Source organism: Ixodes scapularis, unplaced genomic scaffold, assembly GCF_016920785.2.
Source record: "Ixodes scapularis isolate PalLabHiFi unplaced genomic scaffold, ASM1692078v2 PGA_scaffold12__126_contigs__length_90152505, whole genome shotgun sequence".
Taxonomy (NCBI): domain Eukaryota; kingdom Metazoa; phylum Arthropoda; class Arachnida; order Ixodida; family Ixodidae; genus Ixodes; species Ixodes scapularis.
In genome coordinates this window covers 31,558,970-31,583,754 of record NW_024609838.1, presented here as the reverse complement: position 1 = coordinate 31,583,754, position 24,785 = coordinate 31,558,970, and the positions used below count along the sequence as shown (strand labels likewise).

The 24,785-nt window shown below is 45.8% G+C and overlaps 1 protein-coding gene across 1 annotated transcript in view; it reads left to right on the top strand.

Moving 5' to 3' along the window:
• LOC8025447 overlaps nucleotides 1–24,785 on the top strand; it is a 140,071-nt gene that overhangs the window by 45,176 nt on the left and 70,110 nt on the right. The window contains exons 4-5 of the mRNA XM_042289275.1: nucleotides 4,584–4,850; nucleotides 23,457–23,732. Of these exons, the coding sequence (XP_042145209.1) occupies nucleotides 4,584–4,850; nucleotides 23,457–23,732 (543 nt within the window). The remainder of the gene's footprint in view (nucleotides 1–4,583; nucleotides 4,851–23,456; nucleotides 23,733–24,785) is intronic.

Sequence of the window (24,785 nt, the reverse complement as noted above, 5' to 3'; positions counted from 1 at the left end):
CATCGCCGCATCGCAGCTGAGCGAAATTCAATGAGATATGTTGCGCTACAGCGACAGCATGGGACTAGTCCCATACGCCGGTATGCCTGTTGGGAAGTGCAGCGAGTCTTGTCACCACCCCGTCATTGTTGGCAGAAGGGCCGGCCCGTGTCAGTCGTTTGCAAAGCGACGTAGATGGCGTTTTTCGCGGCCTCAGAGATGCAGGAGCGAGCCGACGTTAAAAAAGATACGTTTGAACTACGAGTGTCAGCAAGAGCCACGTAAATACCTGTTTACACTCGGAGCGGACGCGCGCGCTTGATGGAAGTCTTGTATTCGCGCTGTTGGTAAGCGCTTCGGGACCGTTCTTTTACGATTCCAACTCGATACTGACGCGACACTCGGCAAAGAAAGGTTGGATCGGGGTCGACAGTGACGTGCAGTCTGTCAGAATAAAAATGGCATACCAATAACAAAGTGTACATACCGTGTTACGAAGGCAATCCATACGGCGTTTATTTCAGCTCTATATCACACAAAACAAGAAGATAGAATCGACGAGAGTCCCTTTTCGACGAGTGTTCGTCAACGCTGCCTCGGAAAACAAGGGGAAGAGATTGACCTCCTCACCTCTTAATCTAGAATTGAGGTCAGTGATCAAACTATAATACGGGAAGGGTCCACAAGGGTCGCGCGGGCATATTCCATTTAGCACGCCAGCCGGTCGTAGGCAGACGGTCTTGCGACGAAGCAACGCAGCGCCGAGTCGGAATGCCTGCTAGGCCTATACGCTTCGTCGGAGTCGGTGAATCCAGCGTTCTTGTTCGTCGTGGTCTGTTTTAAGTACTGTTTTCTTGCTGCTTGAAGTCGGCACGCGCGGGAAGAACACGTAGAAAAATAAACGTTCAGTCAGTCAGAGTTTTGAGAGGAAGGAAAACAAAGAAAATAAATGTTCGTCGGTCGCCGTCACCCAAGTAACTGGCGGCCCTGCCCTACTGCGCACGCGCAGTAGTTGCTTCGTTTACCACACGATAGATGGCGCTTGGCTCTCAGCATTATCAAATTTGGCAATTTTCGCCACACATCTCTAATTATGCTACAAAATGTGGATCTGAATATTATTTAACAAAACTTTTAGGAAACATTCGCCGGCTATTTATTGTTTACGATCGCGGTGCTGGTGAGGTAGGCTCTTACCCAATAGGCGATGTGGATTCGGCTGACGTGCACCGATTCTGCGTATGCATCGTAGTGAACAGGCGAAGGAAGGAAGGCGCAAAAGAGTCCAGTTTTCTTTTAAAAGTTCTATAGCAAATAATTTTTTTGGGCTCCCTATTTTTGTGTTTTTGTGTTTCTTTTCACACCTTTTACGACGTGCGGTGGATGAAACTCGATTTTAAAATCATTTCATGGTCCCTTTAAGTAGGCTCGGTGTAAAAAGTAGATACAAGGTGCTGATCATTGGTACCGGTGGTCATCACCGACTTGTTACGCTTGGTCTGTTCCCGCTTCCGATTTTCGGTATCGACGTCGATCATCGCAGCTACCTTCTACACTTTTGTAACACGAGCGACGTCGCTACCGAAAATAGCTGGAAGAATCTCATCATGGTTTTGGCGTCCATTCTGCGGCGTTCATGCGAATGAATCGCCGCACGTCAAATTATTTAGGGAAAGTTTAGCGACGTAACGAGCCTTGATAATTTCGCTTAAGCGATTAAAGTGGTAAGACATTGCGATGAGGACGTAGAATCGACAAAACGCGAAAAAGAGTAGGCAGACTCACACAGACGCCGACAACGTGACATTCGAGTGGTTTGTTGATTCTTGCCCGTACCCCATTACGGATGCGTTCGAACTGTCGTCTGCTCTTTCAAACTTGGCTGCTTTTTGTCGTCAGCTCGTTCAAACGACAGCGGCCCGGAAACCAAATGTTGACCCGGTAATTGCGATAAGAACTAAGTGCAGGCCTCAAAACACTTTTGAAGGTTGGTTGGGGTAAGTAGGCTAAGTGTAAACAGATACAAGAAGATGTTTATCATTATTGTTACTAGTGGCATCACCGACTTGTAATGCCCGATTCTACTTGCGGTTCTCAGTATCGACGTCCACCATCTCAGCTACGGTCCACGCTTTTGCAGCCCGAGCAACGTCGCGTCTGAGAGAAGCGAGCAGAATCTCATCGTGGGAGTCAGGCTTTAGCGCCCATTCTGCGGCGTCCACGTGAAATGAATCGGCGCACGTCACATTATTCACGCAAAGTTTTGCCTCGTTAGTTTTGCTGAAGCCGCTCAAGTAGTCAGACATTGTTAGGAGGACGTAGCATCAACAATTCCAACGCGAAAAAGAGCACGGGGACTCCCACCGACGCCGACAACAACGCAATTCAATGGTTTGTTTATGGGCGACGGCGGGCTTCTTGCCCACCATCCACCGCGCATGCGCGGCACCGGTGGCGTCCGCTAGGGGCGCTCCGGTTTGTTTGTAAACATGAGTTGGTGTATAACCAGTATCTGCCCTGTTCTACGGGCGCTGCCATGTTTTTTTATGCTGACGGGATGGCACAGTAAAAGGGGGGGGGGGGGGGGGGGGGAGCCGCGCTTTTTGCAGGACTCAGTTTTTTTAGGAATCTTCGCACATATCTTAGTGGAAGAACGTCAGAAATGCATAGTCCCGAAGCTCCAAGAACAACACCGATGCCAAGAGTGCCGTAAAAAGCAAAAATGTTGTTTTATCCAAAGCCCCTCTCTTCACAGGACCCTGCGTTTGAGATTACTATTTCCCATTTTTATAGCCCGGGGCTGGGAGTTTGGACTCTGGTTTATACACAGGTTGGAAGTGTATTAAGGCCTACCCGATAGATAATTGTCATAATTTATTCATTACTCCTTGAAGTCCCTTGCGGGCATTACACAAGGGGAGATGGGATGCTGCAAAGTGTGTTTACATAAGTGAGAAAAAAAATGCGCACTCAAGCAAATTGAAAACCTGAGTTTTTGGACGGAATACATTGGAAATGAAATATTTATACTAATTAAGTGTTTACTATTAGTGCAACTTCAAATAAGCTGTTAACTGTGAAAATAATGCGGTATGATCTGTCAAGGTCACAATACTGCTAGTTAGGTTATTCCAGTCCGCTATTGTTAATGGAAGGTGGAGTTAAGAAAGGAGACTGTTTAAGCGAAAATTAGCCGAACTTTAGACGAGTCCTCAGTGTCGAGCAAATATGGAGTGGGTGGGTATGACAATGAAGTTATGATATCATGATTATGATAATATATCTTGTGAAAAATGGACAGGCGTGATTATGTTATCCTAAATGAAAAAGAATCGAGGTTAAATTTTATTTCAGGGAAGTTATACTGGGAGTCTGGAGGGTTGTGTGAAAATATGAATCTGATAGGCGCGATTTCGAACGGCCTTCACGCTTGTTACCGGTGAATGTTGCCAGTAGCACCCAACGGTTGACGCATATTCCAGTTGCGACCTTACTGGTGGAGTCTAGGCCAGTTGTTTCAGTGACGACGGTACTAGTACTAAATGACGTCGAACATAGTCAAGAGGGTGGTTAGAGCTGACAAGATACGGATTATGTGAGTATTCCATGAAAGGTCGCTAAATAAGTGACCGCCGTGGTACTTGTATGACGGACACTTGGTAACGCGCTGCCTGCACATTGCACAAGTAAAACAGAGAGGACTACGAGCACGCTTGAAAGAGACGAGCTGTGTTTTAGAAATAGCTAATTGTCATTTTCCACTTTCGACACCAGTCAGCTATTATGTTAAAGGTCAGCTTGTTGTGATATCTGACTTTTCGTGTTAGATACAGAACACTATATTACGCAGTCATCAGCAGAAATCCGAATACAAAATGTTATGTGATCAGGGAGGTACCCTGATCAAATAACATTTTGTCCCCTCGCTACATGTTTACAAAAAAGGACGGACAGAGACGAAACTCCGATTAAACAAAATGCCGCTGTAAATTACAGGAACTCTACTTTAGTGCGCTTTTTGTCTTCTCCAACTTGTCTATGGTCCACATCTTCTTCGGCGCCTTTTGCAACCAGCGATAGAAGGCACCAGCGTACTAGCGTATTAAGCAGAGAGCCTAGATTGAAGAGAGGCTTCACCTCAAATCACGGGGGAGCGTTTGCAATTTAATGGCGGACACCTACGGCGGAGATTTGTCGCAAGTGCGCATGTGCTGCGTTTTGGCGTGGCAAGGAGGAAAGCAGGCGGAAAGGCGGAGGTGTTCGCAGACGACCAACGCGTTCATCGCCTCTTCGCAGCTCGTATTGCAAACGCGGCCCACAAACCACCTGACCCCGATCGAGCAGCTGGAAACTCTCTGTAATACGGACTCTCTCACGTCTTAAGCGGTTACAAAGGAAGGCAATGCGCTGAATCTCAGTGAAAGGCAAGTTAATTAATCAAATTTACTTGGAGTTCTACGATTCGTAGAGATTATTTACGCGGGCAGTACAACCGGGCACCATTTTCTCTATCGCAGCCCGTACAGACCAATCAAGACGCGGTCAGACTGCGGGCAACACCGCGACCTTAAACGTTCCTCATCCGGTGGTTCTCTTTCTCGCAGGCGCCTGCGACCGGCTGTTTGTGGTCGAGTGGATTCAGGGGATGGAACTGGAAGGCCACGACAACCGGATGCTGCACAAGGTGTCCAAGCATGCCTGCCTGGAAGCCTGCTCGACCGAGACGAGCTTCGTCTGCCGGTCCGCCGAGTACGACGAGAACGCGCGCGAGTGCCGACTGAGCCGCTACGATCGCTTCTCCAGGCACATCCACTTCAAGAGGGCCGACCCGTCCGTCAGCTACTTCGACAACACCTGCGCGTACAAGCCAGGTGAGGCGCCCAAAGGGGGTGCGCAGTTTAGACGTCTATAGTTATGTCCGATTTAGAAGGCGACTACCAGTGTGCAGCTTAAAGCTGCAATGGCCCTGCTATATGTTTACATCCTACAAACCAACGCGGAGTTTCTATGTGGACATGATGAGATGTTTATCCGGGGACACACCTCAAGCTCGTTCCAAGTGTCATTGCTTGATACATGTGTGTGTTTCGAATATGTCTAACAAGACTTTTTTTACGACCGATGTGACAGTGCCACCATACAATGAAGAAACGTGCCTGCGAGATTGTCCATGCAGACTGTCCTGAGGATCCTATTATCGCTCCGCAGTCCAGTTAGATTCAGGTATTTTCCGATAAGAACGACGACGAGGGATTCATGAAGCGAGATCATAATAATCCACACTCTGTGACTTAAGCTGTCAGTGAACTATGGTATAGGAGGTGCTGCGGCCAAATCAATCAGCCAATCGGCATCGAGATAATCGGCGGTGCCAACGATGCAGAGAAAGTTTCAGGTCAAAAGAGACGCGTGGTAATAACCCAGAGCGTGCGAAGCGGACGGCGACATATATTGTCGAAAAATAACTGTGGAAAAAGGAAAAATATAAAAAAAGAAACAGACAACAAATTTCTGTTCTCTTGTTTTAACGTGCAACTTTCTTTGGCTAGGTGTTCGGCATTTCGTGAACACCAAAAGTGAAGCCTGGATAAAAGCGTGGCCGTGAGGCTGGACGCTGATTGGTATTGAGTCGTAGGGGGGGGGGGGGGGGGGAGAGGGGAAACCGTGACTTTAGGGACTAGAGTGTTCCCTCCATGCAAGACTCGTGGAAGCCTACCATTAGTTATCTCTTCACCAATTGTGCCTACACTTTGAAAACACTCCTGCTGTTGTTTTTGTTTTCAGTCCTGGGTTGAAGTGCTATAGAGCTGCCAACAACTTGAAATTTGTGACAGACAAAGAATGGAGTGGAAGTTCCCCTACAGTACGTGTTCGTTCCCTTTCGCTGAGTTTTCAATCCGCGTGCGACGAAGTTCTATGAAAGGCACAAAGCTCGCGCTGGGGGTGGAACATCTGCATGTATTGTTAACCTGTCCCCGACAAATAGTTTTACCGGATCTATACGACAAGAGTGAGCCGACCATTAGTCCGAACAAGACCATAACTCCTTCATAGTGAAGAACCCATGCACTCCATCAAACTTTCGTACAAACTCACAATGCAAGAGAACCATCAGTGCCGAGGCAGAGTCCATTCAAACACTCGAGAACGACCCCTCTTTTCAACCGGACGACACCAGCTAACAAACCCCAAACTTTTCTCCTTCGCTTCCTCTTCAGTCCATTTGCGTTTTTGAACCCCAAAAGATTCGCGTCGCCCGACGCCGGCGATACCCCAACGAGCACCCCTCGACGGCTCCACCGCCGCCTGTCCCGTTCTGCGAGCTTCCGATAATTTGATTTGGTTGTCCGGATGTCCCCTCTTCTTTACCCCGCCACCAAATCCCGGACAGCTTCGCCAGCGGCATCACTCTTCCTGAGAAGCCAGACATGAGCCATAACTCCTGCCCAGAATCGAATTAAGGACACACATACGCCCCAACGACAATGCATGAACGGGACGAAGAAAAAGAAAATAATATTGGTTCGGCAGGAGTTGGGGTCTTTTTCCCAACCACCCCCGGAGAATTCGTTTGGCGCCGATCACTTCCGGTTCCGCTGTCTATACTCCGGTTCACCTTACCACGGACCGCAGGGGAGGCTACGAGCCATCGAAGCACCAACCCGGTGCTGCGTCACGTGATCTTCGGGAGTGCCGCAATTACGGTGCGCTCGCGGTCACGTGGTACATTGGCAACGCTGGATGGGCTGGGACGGCTGGCCTGGTCCGCTACGCTCCATCGTAAGGGTTGAAACGGAGCATAGGTAGGGGTATATACTTAGGTTCGTAGGTAAGGGTGTAGGGTGCTGGCTGTCCCCGTCCCCCCCCCCCCCCCCCCCCTCCCCCCGAGAATTTTGTTGGTGCTTCGCGCGGGAGGGGTAGAACGGTTTGTTGGTTTGTTTGCTCGTTTCGCGAACCTCTTGCTGGATAGGCAGTTGTTCGTTATTGGCGCACTGAGTTATACGAGCGAGCTCGCGTGTACGCTTCTATAGGTTCCCCGGTCGTTCCGGGTAATTGCGTAATGCCTGCTAATCGAAATTGGTCCGGCGGGTCGCCGGGAATCGTCCCGAATTGCCTGTTTCTATTTCCTGATTGCGAAGGGAAAAAACGAAAAAATATAAATGACGAAACCTGCACGCCACGAGATTAGTATACACTGTTCCTTAAAAGTAAACATGACTGAGGCCAACGTTTACAAATCTCTGTAATGCGAAATTAGAGCGCAGCTCTTGAAGAGGAGGGGGGAGGGTACGGAGGGGAGGGCATGCCCCTTCTCTTCCTCCGTACCTCCTCTCCTCTTCCTCTGCTGCTCTCCTCTACTCCTGCTCCCCCCCCCCCCTCCTCCGTACCCCACCCTCTTTTTCTTCCCTACCCTCCTTTCCTCCCACAGTTTCCCCACTAAATTTAGCTGGGAAATTGACGCCACGTGACCTTAACACCGATTTGGCTTCTCCGCTAAATTTGGCGGGAAAATGACGTTACGTGGCTTCGTGTCACGTCACCATTAACAAATTTAGTTTCTCCTCTAGATTTAGCTGGAAAATTGACGTCACGTGAACTCGAAACCAATTCAATTTGTCGCTAAATTCAGAGGGCCGGTTCCGCCGACGGCGACGGCAACTCGCCGCTATACGCGAAAACAAGCGCCTAAAAACTGCGCTCTAAAAAAAAAAAAGTCAGATTTTTTGCGGTGCATTACAAATTTTTTTGTTTATACAGAGAATTAAGTTATACGTAGGTTCATTCTAGATTAGATATTTACTATCTGATGAGACAATTTTAGTGGACCGTCGCAAGCAATTTGCGGGTCGGGAGTACGCCTGCGCAGAGCGCAATGTAAGGGCTAGCGCACTGCGTGCGCACGCAACAGCTGGGGATATTGCACTTCGGGATAGCGGGCTTTGCGGGAAGCTCTCGAGAGATCTCGGGCACAGCGGGAAGACCAGTTTCAAGATGGCGGTTACCTCGACTGGCGAGGCATGGGTGACATGCATGGTGTTCGCGAAGTTCTAGTGTCACGTGAAATTACGCGGGGTCGTCGACACGCACTGGATATCAGTAGGTTATAGATCTCTTCCCGCGCTAGCATTGATAAAAGGTGCGGGACGATCGACAAAGGCTCCGTGATCGAATTTCGCTACGCAGTCGTACTGGTAGCCTCCTTACCCCGCAGAAAAGCGCGCTTGACCGGACAGGTGCGGCTTGGCTTAATTTGAAATAAAATGATTGGAAACGTTTTTCTGTTTTATATTTATTTTGAGGAGCATGGGTGGTGCTGTAAGCACGCGGAATATTACCGCTCTGGCAAATTAAATCGAGAAGATTATGCAAGATGTTTACTCGGCAAAGTTTAGGGAACGCACAACTAAAATCGGTTCGAGCAGGTAGTTTTTAGCTTACACTATATACTATTGCGTATTGCGTACGTCAGAGCCAGGAACGCTATGTTAAAACTGTGTATTAATACGTGTATACACACGTTTGAAACGCCAAAAGCATCGCTTCTTTCTCAACAACCAAATATTGTAAGAATACTTCGCGCGGCGTATAAACAATACGCAAATTTTTTTTTTTTTTTTCTCTTTTCTGTGGTGAAAACGTGTATAGTAAACCACTAAAGGCATAACTTCTGCAATCGTTTCGCTTGTTATGTATCGTGCATAGACCAACTCCACTATTTGACGTCACGCTCCTGCGGTGGCGCTGCTGTCGGCATTGCGCATGCGCAGACGCTTCGCCTCGGTTTTGTACACAAAGCCTGCACTTCAGGTTTTTTTTTTTCTTTTTTTTATACTTTCAAGGTTTAAGCGTATTACAGAGAAGAGTGGTTATAACAGATGGGATTTGTTGTCGTGTTCTTAAAATTTGTGGCATCTGAGATGGCAGCGATGGAGGCGGCATAGGGGGGGGGGGGGGGGGGGGTCAACTTTGTTCACCTGCAATAAAAGAAAAAGACATGAAAACAAGCTGCCCTATGAAGATCGCTTGAATCGCCATAAAAATATGTTCGCTTTGCATTGGTGAATGGTTTTTGGCGGTACTATAGGTTACGGTTTTATAATGTTATTACATTACAAAAAAAGAAAAGAAATTACGGGAAACGCAGCTACTTGTCCCACGTCCCCGCTATGCCCTCGCTTAACTAAAAGATAAGAGTATTTTGCCGGGAGCCAGGAGCGAACCAAAAGATTCGGTTGTCGCGTCTCTTCGTCGACGTGCTCCCGCCTAAAAGCACCTCGTCCAAATATTTTCAAACCGAAAACGAGAAACTCGAAACTCGTTTCCTTCCTACTCAGACCCGGCTATTTGATGAGCATTACGCGGGAACAAGTTCCTTCGCTTGTCAGCGGGCACGAATTCGATTTGGTGCGGTGAGAGGCCCGAACAACCCCGACACAGTTCCTCTCTACATCTAAAAAAAAAAGAGAGAGAGAGAGAGAGACAAAGAAGCGGGGAGCTTTGCTTTTCCCCCTCTTTTGGAACCCCCAACCCCGAAAATTCCATTTCAACGGGCTCTCTATTTCCAGTAGAACAAGTCACGCCCCCAAGCCGAGCAGAACAGCTGAAACGAACCCGCCGTCCTGACCCCGCCAATCGAATCACTGAATTTCCATTAGCGCCTAGCAGCACAGCGACGCACACCAGTCCCGTCGCTGGGAGCAACATCAGAAAGCCACGACCCCAAAAGAATGCTTCGAGTACCAAAAAAAAAAAAAAAAAGAAAATCTAATCAAAACGCACTATCGAAAGAAACAAAAACAGCGAGAACTTATTTCTTCTAAATTCCGTGTCGGACATCGTGCCTTACACGATGTCCAAACGCACTCGCTTTCTTCTGATGTTTTTCTTTATTATTTTTTTCCTTCTTCGTCCAAGAAGCGAGACGGTTGTGGGTTTGTTGCGGTTTACGTCGTCGCTAAATTGCTTTAGCTGCGCAGGAAAAGTGCCTTGCTTCTGGTGCAATTCTTTCCTGGCTGAATGGTTGTCAAGTTCAGACGTATCTCTCAGGGCCTCGGCCAACAGAGCTCCCCGCGCGCTTGGGGAAGAAGGTTGTGTGGGAAGCTTATTAATCATCCAGCGACGCGTGTTGGCCGGCGACGAGTGGCTTTCCTGTTTGAAGGGCGTGTTCTGTGGCGGTGCTGCAGGAACATGCTCTGTTTGTGACAGGAACCAAGGAACCCCCCCCCCCCCCCCCCCCCCCTTTCCCTGTAATGTTTACTTTTTTTTGCTCGTTGTTTAGTTATAATTTATACGCGGCTACAGTGGGCGTTTCGAGAAATTGGGGCTATTGAAAGCGGTTCGAAGATGAGGTGGAAGTGGAGAGGGGGGGCGCTAATTGGCTTTGCAAAATGGGTGCAGAACTCCGCCATCTTCGACACACAAAGTGTGAAAGAGTCCTTTGTGCCGGTACAGCTTGTGTGCTCTGTCTGTACGAGTACCGGGAAGGAGTGGGCAGGACCTTTGGGGCTGTATTCGCCTACTCTTTATAAACAATAGGGAATCGTAGTAGACCGTTCCCGCAGCCCGCTAAGCACCCGGATAGCGCTCCGTAATCTGCCACAAGACCTTGAACTATGTAGACAAGGTTGGCGGCGCGCATGCACAGCTGCGGCGTTTTCTTTGCCGATACCGTAGTGGATGAGAAAAACAATCTACTACAACTCCCTATTAGGGAGTTTTCGTAGATCGTTTTCGCCGTCCCGCAAGGGCCCTCCGCAACCCGCTACGATAGCGGGAACTCCACAGTCAAGGCCATGGGCGCGCAGGCGCAGTAGCGGTTTCTTCGTTGCGGAGGGCTTAGTGGAGGAGGAAACGCGATCCACGAAAACTCCCTATTTTCTCCACTACGGTATCCATGAAGAAAACGCCGCAGCTGCGCATGCGCGCCGCTAGCCTTGTCTGCATAGTTCAAGGTCTTCTGGCGGATTACGGAGCGCTATCCGGGTGCTTAGCGGGCTGCGGAAACGGTCTACTAAAACTCCCCAATACTCTCAGAACTGAGGGAGACCAAACCTTTCGTTATGGCCGCTACAATACCGTTCGAGGGATTCGTTTCTGCTGTCGCACCATTAAAAAAAAAAAAAAAAAAAAAAAAAAAAAAAGAAGTTGCTTTAAGTTTTGGTTTGACCGGGACGTGCAATCGCTAAATTAGTAGCAAGCGAATGGAAGAAGATTTAAACAAGGTGCACTCGTTCGAGACGTAATTTAATAACTATAAACGTACTATGAAAATGTTGTCTCCCGTACAGCACGATTTAAAGCTCTTTCCATCGCTACTTCTGCGAATATATATATATATATATATATATCTTAAATATAGCGATGACTGCGGGACATGTTTCTCCTGTATTACTGAATTTGGCATGCTTCGTTTGGCAACAGGGGAAGAGTGTTTAAAAGAGGAAGAGAGGCAGGCACTTTTTGTTTTTGTTTTAATGAAGGACTCTGGAACAGCATGTGCTTGTACGTTCAATTGGCATTATTATTTCATTGAATGAAATAATAATGTTGGAATTAGGTATAATTTTGTTCTGACCTACTGATATTTGCAGCATTTGCTTTCTAATACATATATATAGTATATACTTATATATATATATATATATTTCTTTTTTAACCTAACACCCAATGTCTTTTGAGACTGAAACTCGATTAGGGGTGTATTTTCAGGGTATCATATACATTTGCTCATTTCTGTCACTGCTGTAGAACATAAACGGGGGACATGATCTCGTCAAGCCATTTAGTGCGGCTTATTTTCCCTGCCTAATCCATTGTATGAATGAAAACTTAGGATGTATATAGATATAGTAGGAAAGCTTTTTCTTCCTGCCTCGCCCCCCCCCCCTCCCCCCCTTAATCCTGTTTTCCTTCCCGAGGGTTCTGGCCACCCTAAGAGGGACTGTCTTCCCGATAGCGTTCAGGGCCTTGTTGCTGAGAGGCTTGCGGGGTCACCGATTGAGCTCGAGACCCAGGCCTCCTCCTGGTGACGTTTAAACACCAGCATGGCAGGCCTTGTTAGGGAGGAGATGTTTTTCAGACAACGTACAGGAAGGCGGCACCCAGCGGTTCTGAGGCGGCATCCTGAAGCGGCACCTATGATGTGATGAGCGATATGCAGTACCATACCGGACAAAGTAAAATAAGAAGAAAAAAAATGGACGTGGAAGTCAGAAGGTTTTTTTGTTGTTTTTTTTTGGATTAGAAAACTTGGCGGTTGACCTTATGTGTGGTCACATGACACGTGAAAAAAAAAAGTGTTGCTAAGGGCAAGAAAGAGCGCAAGAACCGCACGGCGGGCAGAATAAAAGCTTGCAGCGTATGATTTATCGCAACTCAATGGATGAGAAATGGTGAGAAGGAGGTAGGCAACCTGCCCCATCTATCTTGGGGCATTATCGATGCCAACATGTTCGGTCCGCCGGTTCCTTGGCGCTTCTGGTCTTTCGCTGATGGAAAGCGTGGGCCACGGAGGTGACCGCTTCGGTTGTTCGTAAGTAAACGGAAAGAAATACAAGGCCGAAAACAGGCAGTACTGAAAGGAGAAACGACCAACGGCTCGTGGAAACTGAAAAAAAAAATATAATAAATGCCAACCAGAGCTGAAAGTTCGAACCAGAAAAACGAAAACAGGCCTTGAAAAATGAGACACGTGTACGTGGGCGTGAGGGATTGCGGCAGCAGTCACAAAAATTTCAACGGGCGTACCGGAATATATATATTATATATACTGTTCCTTGTTTTGGTTATACAGCCTTCGATGTGTCTCACTCTCTTCTTTTTAGTTTCTGTCTGTTTTTTTTTTTTTCTTCTTCTGACCATTGTAGAGAAACAACATATGCGTTTTCAGTGGTATAGGTTAACATTCCATTAACAGGCTAAGAAACGTGCTGGACTTGATTACCCGTGAGCACCCGTAAGAGATTGCAGTCGATCCAAACTTTACGAACAGTACAAACACTTCGCTTTCGGCAGGCGGTGAGATTTTCATCATGTTTGTTTCAAAGCGTTCGCTCTGTCAGAACCACAGCTTGGTATTCCATTTTCACCACCCTGGCATTCTGTTTGTTACCTTGCGAATAAAAAAAAAATCCCTTGGAGTAGTACCGCTTTTAAGTCGAAGAATCGTCGGACTACTTTGTTCACTTTCGTCAAAAACAGCCATTAACTTGTGAGCACAACTTACAGGCTCTGCTGATCCATAGTCTACAACATAATGTTATTGCTGAACTGATTAAAGTCACGAGAGAGGCAACACTTAGAATAATTGGCTTACCATAAGATCGGCATCTTTGGGTTTATCCTGCCTAACCACAAAAACGTGTAAAAAAACAAAAAAAAGAACAAGGCGAAAACCGAATGGGTATCGAATAATATATATATAAAAAAATAAACCTTGTCACGTAATGTAAGAAACTAAGCTACGCAAGAGTATTTCCGCGCATTTATTACGTAATGTTTTATTTAAGAAAATACTTTCAAACCCTTAAAGGGAAGATGGGGCACTTCTACATTTGAGAAAAAACGCTTGAAATGCGTTCATTTGGCCTTTAGAATAACAGATATCAAAATTATGTTTCAATGCGACGCGCCGGAGAGCCACAAGAGCAATTTCAAAATAGGGCTGAAGCCCCGCCCTCCTAGCCTTGGGCAGCCAAAAGAGCCGTCGATGACGTCACGGACAGCGACTGTCTTTCGCGTTTTTCTCGCGTTTAACAATACTTACGCAGCAAATGGTTTGGATATTCGGGTTCACGGGGTAAAAATACACTAGAATTTACTTCTAACTCATTTTTTCCAAGAAGCTCCGTAGCTTCCCTTTAATGTTCGCGAGTCATTCTTTCGCGAAATTCGCGAATTGAAAAATTCGCGAAATTTAAGGGCACGCGAAATTTTCGATCGTTAAGCGATTCAATGCAGGTGTCTGGAAGTCCCAAAATTTAGTTGCCGCGATTATGTCCTTTGTGACCGATTCGCGAAAAATAGGGGCCGCCAAAATAAAAGGTTTTGCAGTAGGGCGGGACAATTTCCGCATATTTTGATTTCCATCCCATTTTCTTGTGATATTTTCTAAGCTGCGTTCCACACTGAAAAACATGATCTCAGCTAGTACTCTGTTGCTCTTTCCTACAATGCTATGGATCACAACCCACGAAGAAAATAACAGTGCTTGCGTTTAGGTGGTTCACTGGCGCTGAATTAACAAGAATGCACACATCGTCATTGGTCGAAGAGTGATGCACAATGCACCCCATAGACAAGAACCGCATCCAAAATCCGCTCTTGAAACTTGCATGACTCTGAAACTAAAATAAACTACAACCGATAAAAGTTGTTTCTCACGTTCTAAAAAAAAAAAAGAATCTGTACAAAAATAAAAACTGTAGTACGAAAGATGCATAAAAGTGCAAAAAGAGCGACAAAGATTCGCCCTCGGCGACACCCTCATCGACGACACACGAAGTTGTAAAGCCACGCTACAGTACAACTATCGTTTCCTCGTTCATCGACGCTACAACACCGCACCCTGCGACTGACGCGAGCCCCGCTTTCCCGCAAAGAAACAGCGAAAGTTCCCTTCTTGACGAGTCCGTCGCTGCACGCTAAAGACGGCTACCCGCATGTCGCTTTCAAACCGAGCTTCCCACCAAATAAAAGAGTGCAGACAGTCGGATGGAACGCCCCCGCATTCAAAACCGCCGCTACATCATCCCGTTCGTTCCTCCATCCTCGGCGCGAGGGATCTACGAAGGAAAAAGAAAGTCGACGCTAACATGGTTCCGGCATTAAACCATTTCCCTCGTTCCGGCGTGGCAACTTCGGTCATGGAGCGAGCGGCTCTCGTCGGAGATATACACGCTGGGACGAATGAAAAGAGTTTCGAGATGATTTATTGGGTGCCTTTCGCTCCAGAAACAGACGCACAGAGGGAAAACGAGCGTTTGCTCTCAATGCCCGACTGAGGATTCAAAAGCGACTGGACGAATGGGAAATGTGCGCGAGCATTCGCTTTTCTGTAGCTGTTCCTAGCAGCCGTACTTTTATTCCGTATTTATTTTTATTGGAAGCCCGCTGAGCTTTAATAACTTCTTTCTAGAATATTTTTTTACCATCGGTGTAAGTACAATATAACACGAAGGCGAAGTGAATGTGAGGTTTGCCCGAACGTTACTTACGCTGCTCCCTCTGAAATTGCGTTCTGAATCTTTGGTCTTTCTTCTCGACAACTAAGCGGTGGACAAAAAAGAGCGAATTATTTTTTTATTTATTATTTTTTTTTTTTTGGGGGGGGGGGGGGGGACAGAAATGGAGCGATGAATGTTTAAATAAATGTTTCATAAACCGCACTTTTGGTTGTAGTTGTTGATGTTTTCTTTCGAGCAGACAGTGTTGCAATCTTCAAATGCTTCTTAATATCAGAAAATACAAATAAAACTTGTATAGCTCGCCCGGGTACCGGATCCGTTTACTATTTTCTTAAGACACCGGTAATTAACGTAGATTTTATTTGTTTGCTCGCTATTAATCGCGGTAATTCTGAATACTGCCTTAATTACCGCCAAAAGCTTGAATAAACGCCCGTGCACAGTGAAGAAATCAAATGGACAAATATGAGACGGACGATCTGTCCGGATTTAACGGTAAAACTTAAGCGAGCTTAATGTTACGTTGTGCGTTTGATACAAGAGTAATTCAGTGCATAAGGCTAGAGTGTACGGCGGTTTCATGAAACACTTTTTTTTTTTCACTTCCGGCAGGCCGCGTTTCACCATGCTGATAAATAACGTCCGCCTCTCTGCCCATCAGTTTGCATGCAGACGCTGTGTTATAGGCGTCGTTATTAGTGTTTGTTAAACGCACAACCATGGCGAGTGGATCCGTCGACTACAGAACTCAGTGAGTACGATTGGGGGGGGGGGGGGGGGGGGGCTTGTAACTGGGGCAGTAAATGACCATGCTTAATTCACCTTTCGAAGTTGCTCTGGTGGCATCTTGTTCTGGTCGCATATATTGTGGCCATTTTGACCGAACTCTGCCGATTTTTTTATTGTATTCAATTTGGCTGGAAATTGGCAGACCGCATCAGTAACCTTTCTGAACTGATTACCAGAATATTTTGTAAAAATATAAATTTTCCGCGAAGTTATTGAGTTTTGAAGGCCGCGAGGGTTTCAGGACGAGACTCTCGACTGGCAACAATGAGAAATCCCTGCTTTTCCCTACTTGTGTACGTGACCGGTAGGCAGGCGGACGAAGAACTGGGCAGCCGTGAAGCGGCTTTCCGGAAGGCAGCAGTCGAGATTGTTGTTTTTACAGCTTCAATGTTGAGGGTTCATTTGCAGTGGGTAGCAATCTCTGCTCCGCGGTAGACCGTAGGAACAGTGCCTGCCAAGGCTTCTTTTACCCTTGTTTTTGTGGGGCAAAAAAATGCGCTTTCCGGCAACAATGGAGGCCAGCAACTCGTCAAGGTGCTTTTGTGCGAGCTGTGTGACGAGAGAACTAGTGTGACATGAAACATTCTTACTTATGCTCGGAATATTTTATAGCCGCGGGCTGGGAGTTGAGTGTCCTTCTGCAGCTGGAACAGCATCAAGAGCGGCAAGCGCAGACTCAAGCCGGCTGTGACCACTGCGACATCCGTCCAAAGAGGAGCGCTAATAATATCGAGGAAAAATAGTGGATATTTCAGCACAATAGCCGACATTTGGCGCAGTCACAATTGTCGTTCACAATTTCTTCAGTGATTTCTTTTCTCTCCATAAAACACTGTATCCGTTTCGGACTTCGAATGTAGCTCGAGTTACTCTCAGAGTTCCACTCACCCGGCCGATTAGTTGAAGACGAGAAGTGAAACGTCTCAAAATAGTTAAAGCCTTAGTTTAGACAGGACTTTCGACTCATATCTGTTCGGTTCTAGCATTACAGAGGTCTAGGTAGCAGGTGCTGAGCTCCATTATTACACGATAAAGCAGTTGTCTGGTTGGTCAAATGGTTGGCGTGCAATATTCTCTCGCAGAAGAGATGGTGAAAATGTGTTTAGTTTATTCGATTGCGGAGAAATGTTATAAAGCGCTGAAAAGTTGTGGAAGTCATGAAACTATTGACATCGTTGAGGGTAGGCATGTGAATTTGCAGCTGACGAAAGCTGCGCCAAACCAAAACTTAATTTTGCAAAAGTCATATATAGAATTACCGCTTTCTCGTGTGCACTCGTGGATTATTTAGCGGGGAAACTGAATCGGTGTATATATCACGTGATATCAATTTCACCTCTAAATAGCGTCAAAAAGCATTTCATGCTTTGACGCTGAACAATGCAAAACAAAGAAACACCAAGGCGGTTTCTTTGTTTTGTTTTTGTTTTTAAGGCGATAGCCTTACTTGTCCCATTAGGCGCAAAAGCGGCGGCGTTGTGCCCGAAAGATGATCACATTAATACGTTATCAAGCACGCGCCTCAGAAATAAAGCACAGAGAAAAGCACAGCAAGGCAGATGCTTCGTCACAGAAGCCGTCGTGTAGCCGGCGGGGTTCCTCGCGCCTGCGGAATGCACGGGAGCGTGATTTCACCGCCAAAACGCCGTCTGAAAAAAGAAGACGTGGCGCGCTGCTTGTAGGGATGCTCATTCCTACACATAAGCGGTCTAAAGTGTCTCTGCCCAATTTCATTAACTTCTGATGAGTCAGAAAAAAAAAGTAAAAAAATGTTTTAATAAGCATGATACTTAAACAGGAAACCCTTCTCAAAGAAGGCTACCGCTGGTTATGGTTATAATGCTATTAAATGCAAAGGTGCAAGCGAGCTGGACAAGAATGACGAAAATAATCCCTGGAGAAAGGGAACAAGAGGGGCAAAAACAAAGCTGTGTTTGTCCTTTGTCCCTCTTGCTACCGCTGGTGTTCGTCATTCCTCCACTCGTCAAGAGTGTCCGACGCCATAGACATTTTTTTCTCTTGATTCCTCCCCCCCCCCCCCTGCCCATCATCATGAACGCAAGTTTTACCTCCCCCACACTATGCTCGGTACACATACGTTTGTGGTGACTGAAATTCTTAGTGACGTAATGACTGAGAAGAATGCAGGCGGGAACTTTCTTTGATGAAGGAATCCAAAAATGACAAGTGCCTAAATTTGCGCGGTGTTTACTTGAAGTTACTATAGTATGTATCTGAGTTTTGTGTACTAAGACATTTTATTCTCTCATGTTTGTTTGTTCCTTACACCACTGTTTGTTTGTTCCTTACACCACTCTTCACAAGCTGAAAAAAAGCAGCCTTTATATTAAAGGCATTTGGTATTGATTCGTAGTACTATTTAGTCAAATATTAAATTCGCTGGATGACCGCTTTTTCTTAATGTTAAACAGAAATAAGTGATGGCGTTGCCTCTGGTTTGATTAGTCTAGGCATCTGTAAATTCCGCCGGTAAAAACCAAAAAAAAAAAAAACACATTCGTGACTGAGAAAAAAAGCGGTTGCTGTTGTTTGAAATGTAAAGCTGTTCAGTGAGCGTTAGACGCTTTTGCCGTGCTGTTCAGATTTCAGCGCATGATAGCTAAAGCATACAACATTCAAGAATGGTAAAAAAAAAAACAAAAAAACATACGCTCGACGACATGAAAAGGCAGGAGCCGGCAGTTGCCAAACTTTTCTTTTCTTATTCTCCTGGCATAGGAAACCAGGACAGTAACGCGATACCCGTCCACATGATGGTGCGAGAGTGCTGGCACGTGGGTACGTTCTCGACGAAATCTAACGCGAGACAGTACTAAAAAAACAAACACCAAAACGTGGTTTCACATAGAAGCGACAAACAAGACACCCAAAACTGAGGACCAAGTCTCATGGGTACACACGCTTGCTTTTTTCTATGCATTTTGCATTCCTGTTGCCAGAAACGTTTCGGGTTTCATCAACGCCTCGTCACTTCTTCGTTGGCAAAGACATCGTGTGTATTTGGCGTCGGATGACAGAATTGCCTGCCTGTCTTGGGATGCTTTGGTTGTTCCTTTCCCCAACATTGTTTGGAGAGCTGCCTCGCAATGTCGAGTAACCTGAGAACGTACAAACGAAAATACGGAAGAAAGAAAGATCTGATCAATGTATGCCGCGAATAAACACGAATCTGAGATATGCTGTATTGACGTCGTACTCCGAGGATCGAAGTGTGCGAGCCGTCTACAGAGTTGTATTTTTTTTCACCGTCTCTCTGTCTCGTTAAGAAACTTCTAGGAGAGTTTCAGACTGTTCTTTTGTATTTAAAATGTGTTGTCTGAAGAAGTATTCGTAGAAAAATTCTTAAGATAAAGTTTTTTTTTATGAAAAACTTCAGTTTTTATTAAAAAAAGTTGCATAGTGTGTGTATGTGTGTGTGTGTGTGTGCGCGTGTGTGTGCGTGTGTGTGTGTGTGTGTGTGTGTGTGTTCATTTGAATAGAAAGATGGTCGTTGTGTCGAGGCTGTCGTGTGATTGGGGGGGGGGGGGGGGGAGGGGGGCGAGGAGTCGTCAAGCTGCATTTATGCAGTTTTTTTCCTCGGTCTCCTTTCATCATTAATGTGATGGAGAAATAAAAATTTATTATTACTATTATAGTTGTTGAAAAGCGTTCTCAGCAGACGATTTTTCTTATATTGCGAGATCCTTTTTTTTTTTTGCATTCATGAGAAATATATCCGTACGATACGGTTTTCTTTTTCTTTCTTTTTTGGCTTAAGAAAGGTTTACCGTATGTACGAACTGCAAGAAGGACAAAGACCTTCGTCAGGCACTTTTTTTTTTCTTTAGTCTCTGTTCCCCTTTCGGTTTATCCCAAAAGAAATAAGCTTCAAACTTCAAAGGGATCTGAAGTGGTTCTGTATTTGAGTAAAAATACTCAAATCTTCTTCATTTGACCTCCAGGATCACGACTATCAAGATTATCTTTTTTTTTCAATTTGGTGCGTCGAGGCTGCAGAAAATCATTTTTAAAGTACCGCCGAAGCCACTCCTTCCTGTAGATTGAAGTCATATCCAGAGTTCTCGGAATCTCCGCTCTCGCGATTTTTTATCCCCTATCAAATCTATATACTAAATGCGCACGCTCTTTTGCTATTTAAAAAAAAAAAAAAGGTCAGAAAAAGACGTCCCGACTGATGTCGGCGCGGGGGAGTATAGACCCTTTACACACGCGCCAGATTACAGCCGCCATTGCTGACCCTCTCTCGGTTTTACCGAGACACCGAAACGGGCGTTGACGAACCTCCACAGAGGCCTATGCTGGGAAGAAGAACACTATAGAACCTCATAGGAGAGTGGCCTGGCCTGCTATGGTGATGACAAAGTTAAGTAAACGGAATAAGAGGAAACAAGAAATGAATGTCGGTCATGGCGGCTCCCATGCACAGCTGCTGCAAAGCCTCTGTACCTAGCAAGCTTGCAAATGCACGCGCTGCCCACACGAGCGACACGAACTTGGCGGCCCAAAGATCCTAGTATGACGTCACGTCTGGTCGGAGGTGGTTCGTGTTTTCTCGTGTTTAGTTACATCTACGGGGAAAACGAACGTGGTATTCAGATTCCCGGAATTAAAATACTCTAAAATTTACCTCTGACTAATGTTTTTTTTTTTTTTTTTGAAGAACCTATTTGGTTTTTTTTTAAACTGTGAGTTCAAAACTCTTTTTTTTTCCTCTTAAGTTCTAGGAGTCATGCTGCGTCTTGTCAAAATGATGCCAGAGCGCTCTTTTAACTTCTTAAACCAAGGGGAACACCATTAGCGCGCACCTCACTTATCTCACTTATCCATGCACGGACCACCGCACCTAAAATAAAACACACAACAACGTCTTCCGACATCCCGGAAAACGGAATTTGTATGCATTCACACGTTCTTCTCGCTGATTAGTCTGAGGAGGCTACTCTGAAACTTAGGAACATTCCTTGCTTTCGAGCATGCGTCGACATGTGCACACCTTCTCGCAAAGCATGTAGGTTGCGGCGACAGTATTGTTACTGCCTACGTGTGCCGTAACGCGGTCGCCCTCTTTTATTTTGTTATTTTGTTGCTGGAGCCGGTTCCAAACAGACTGGGAAAGTAGTCCTTTGCAAGTAACAGATCACTTGTAATCCTTTGCTTTTTCGAGTAATTTTGTAATTGCCTCGTTCCATTTTTTTGTTTTCGGCAGTAATTTGTAATGTAATTTCGTTGCAAATATTGGTAACGGATTACTTCAATAACTCGTTACGTTTGTAAAAAGGATAATGAACACATTACAGAAATTGGACCTATATGATTAGGCAATTCAGCAGCATAAAGATAGCAAGTTCAACAAAATAGAAATCACCTTGAAGAAGAGAATAACCGGAAAGAGAACACGATTTTTTGCATGACCGGGTACTAGAATTACTAGAAAAACATCCAATGCATATACAAATATGCCGAAAACAAAGATTAAAAAACCGTAGTCGTTGTCTTCTTGATCTCCTAGCGGAGGTAGACGCCGCTACTGAGCATGCGCACCGCTAGCTTTGTCTCCAGAATTCCAGGGATCATTTCCGGTCGCCGTAAGCTAGCGGGATGGCAGATGTGGTTGCAGCTTTCGCTGTCTTCTCAGCCCACAGATGAATGGAGCGCACCTACATTTTTTTTCTCTTAAAAACGGTGCTTTGTTTTAACAAGGTCTACCATAATACGATCGTATGAGAAATGGAACGTAGTGTTCCAGAACATTATTGAAGACATAACAATTGTTATTATTGTTTCTTGATAAGTGTGCTGGAAAAGTAACGTGAAAGTAATTAATAATGTAACAAGTAAAGTAATCCGTTACTTTTCAACAAACGTATTTTGTAACGGTAATCCATTAGATTTGAGGGTCGGAAATTTGTAATTGTAATCCATTACATTTTTCGAGTTCATGGCCTGGTTCCAAGCCATGACCAAATTAAACTTCACTTTAGCGTCAAACTCTGGTGTAATCTAAAGGCATGGTGTGTTCCATAGTGTTTCAGACAATGCTAATGCACTTTAAACATAAACTAATTATTTATTCGCCCTCCAACTTCATTCAGCACGTACACAAATTATTCTATTGGTGCTGAACTTTGCGTAGACATTTTAGCCTAAACACTTGACTGCACATTCGGCACAATTGAAAGAAAATAAAACGCAGTTTTTGACGAAAAAGTATAATTATATTATTGTATTTTCACCTATTTCATGTTAATGATCCTTATATATTTTTTCAAGCTTTCGTTTACACACAGTGACACTGATTTTCCTCTACATTATTGCTTCCTGGCCATATATATTACCGTTCCAGCGCCGGTTTGGATACCAGTGTTAAAATAAAAGATTCGTATGCAAAGGTCGGGCATCTAAAAAATGTCAACCGGTTTAACTTTCGCCAGTCTCAGTTAACTGTCACAGCCCCAGGACGAAAGCTGTTTAACCTGCAGTTTGCCCGCCAACACAGACAAACATGCGACCAGCTTAGTGGCCATAGTAAGGAGGAAGTGTGAGTTTGTTTCTAAACATGACACAAAGCTTGACCCAGAAAGTTTAACCCTTCAATAGAGGCGCGGCTAATTTCCAGCGTTCGAGGGCTTACCGTGCATAGTTCACTAACGCGAAGTATATTACGTCGCATATCGTGATTTATTTTTTACTATGGAGGGTCGGCCTTTCAATGTTATTTTAAGCATAGTGTCAGCATGTCACTATACCCTGTTGCAGATTACGAAAAACAGAAAAAGCTCCTCCCACAAATCCTCCACCCTTTCCAATTGGCAGAGCGAACGCCGGAGAATAGAGTCCCTCTTCGCCTCGTATTGCCTCCTCGCCAGTATTGGCTCTTTTCTGTCGTCCCCTCTTGTAAAGTGGAAAGATCTTGTCCTACCTTTTTAAATCAATAGCTTTAAGAAGCTCGTATCGCAGAAAAGCCGGCGTCGGTGGCGGATGGGAACATCTTGAATGGTCGATAGGGTCGTGACGTCACAGCCATATGATCTCGCTAGTGTCCCAAATGATTCTACTTTATAAAGTGATTTACTTGCCTTAAAGGCGTAAACTGAGGAACATTAGGCGGGCGGGATTCGAACCCGCGACCCTTCGGTTGCGATCCAGTCACGCAACCGGCAGGGGGACGCAGACTCTCTTACCCAGTCTGCGGGCCTGGGAACGAGCAGAGGTTTATATTTAGCTATCGCGTTCCACTCTTCAAGGAGAAGCTTAAGCGTCTTCCTGTAATATTGTAACCTGCAACAGGGTTCAATACAACTTGTATAGATTGTGGTCTGCTAAGTTTTAGCGATATTTTGCTCAGTCAACAACACCCTTGCTGTACGGTTCACCGTGCGTCGTTCTCCGATGGTGGGCTAAACATTTGCCTATTAACTGATTCCGTTAGCGAGTCATATCTCTTGGAAAAAAACCGGCCGCCCTTCTCTCGACATGTTCCAGTGAGCGGTGGGCACACGGCCGAGATCCTCCTGCTGGGCAACGTGGAGCATCCGTACAGCCTTGTGGAGTACCGCGGCCTCTCGGTCAGCGAATGCGGCGAGACGTGTCTCAGGAACGCCCTGTTCCCGTGCCGCTCCTTCCTGTTCGGCCGGAGCTCCGACCGGGAGACCTTCTGCGGGCTCACCCACCAGAACAGGGCGGGACTCCTGCAGAACCCCGGGAGCTTCGAGCCTTCGCAGAGCCTCAACTACTACGAGATCGCGAGGAACCTGGACGGTGAGAAGGGTTGCGTCTTGAGGAGGTCTTCTTGCCCCCTTCAAAACTGAAAGGTGGTCCATAGTGGAGCGCCTTTTTACAGCGGAGCTGTTAAGGGCTAGTTTACCCAGGATCGTGTCCTCCGCAAAGAAATGAAGACACCCAACTCTGGACACCTGCCGGCATCTATGAGCGACGGCGGCAAGCCACGTATCTGGTTGCCGCCGTCACTCATAGATGGCGGCATTTTATCCACTCCGGCTTGCCAACTTGCGGCCGGCCATTACTTTCCATTGTACTGCTCCGCTGGTCTTCCTTCTTCGCCAAAGTGGAAAGGCTAAAAGATTTTTTTTTTTTTTTTACGGTTAGAGATGTTTTACATGGGATAAGGGTACTGAAAGGGCTCAATCTAGGGTGCAAGTCTCTAGAACACCCTTTTTGCCCCTTTAAGCCGCGGTCGCATTGCTAGCATACATCATGTAAAAGACAGTGTGTAAGGCGTGTTACATGCTTGTATGACGTCATGTTAACTGGTCATCCAAAAAGAGTCGACAGAAATGATCGAATCGCAGACATATGTATAAAGCAAACGTGCTTTGAACATACCTGAGCAGTGTCACACGAGCTTTACGTGCGTAAAATATATCAGTGTGTAAACACTTGCAAGACGGACCTGGCCTAGCCCTTGCGCTTTAAGTTGTGACAACCTGACCATGCCCGTGTAGACGCTTTACGTCTGAAACATCGGGTGTCGTCGATTTCTATTATCGCACGAACAGCAAGCATGCACCAGTTTAATGCATTGTTCTTGTTGAACTTATTGGAGGGCATATAAAAAGTCGAAACGCGCGAAATTATAACAACAAACTCGAAATAGAACTTTCGAGAACGACGTGAAAAATGTGGACAGGAAAAGGTTGTTCATGAGTCACTAGTTCCGTTCCGCGGCTTTCCGCTTTGAAAACCCATCAATGCGACATCAACCTGCGCCTATGTAGATAATTATGTTCCCATGCCCAGCGGGAATTCAGCTTTACAATTCCGCTGGGCTGTTGCTTATTATGCAGAAGGTCC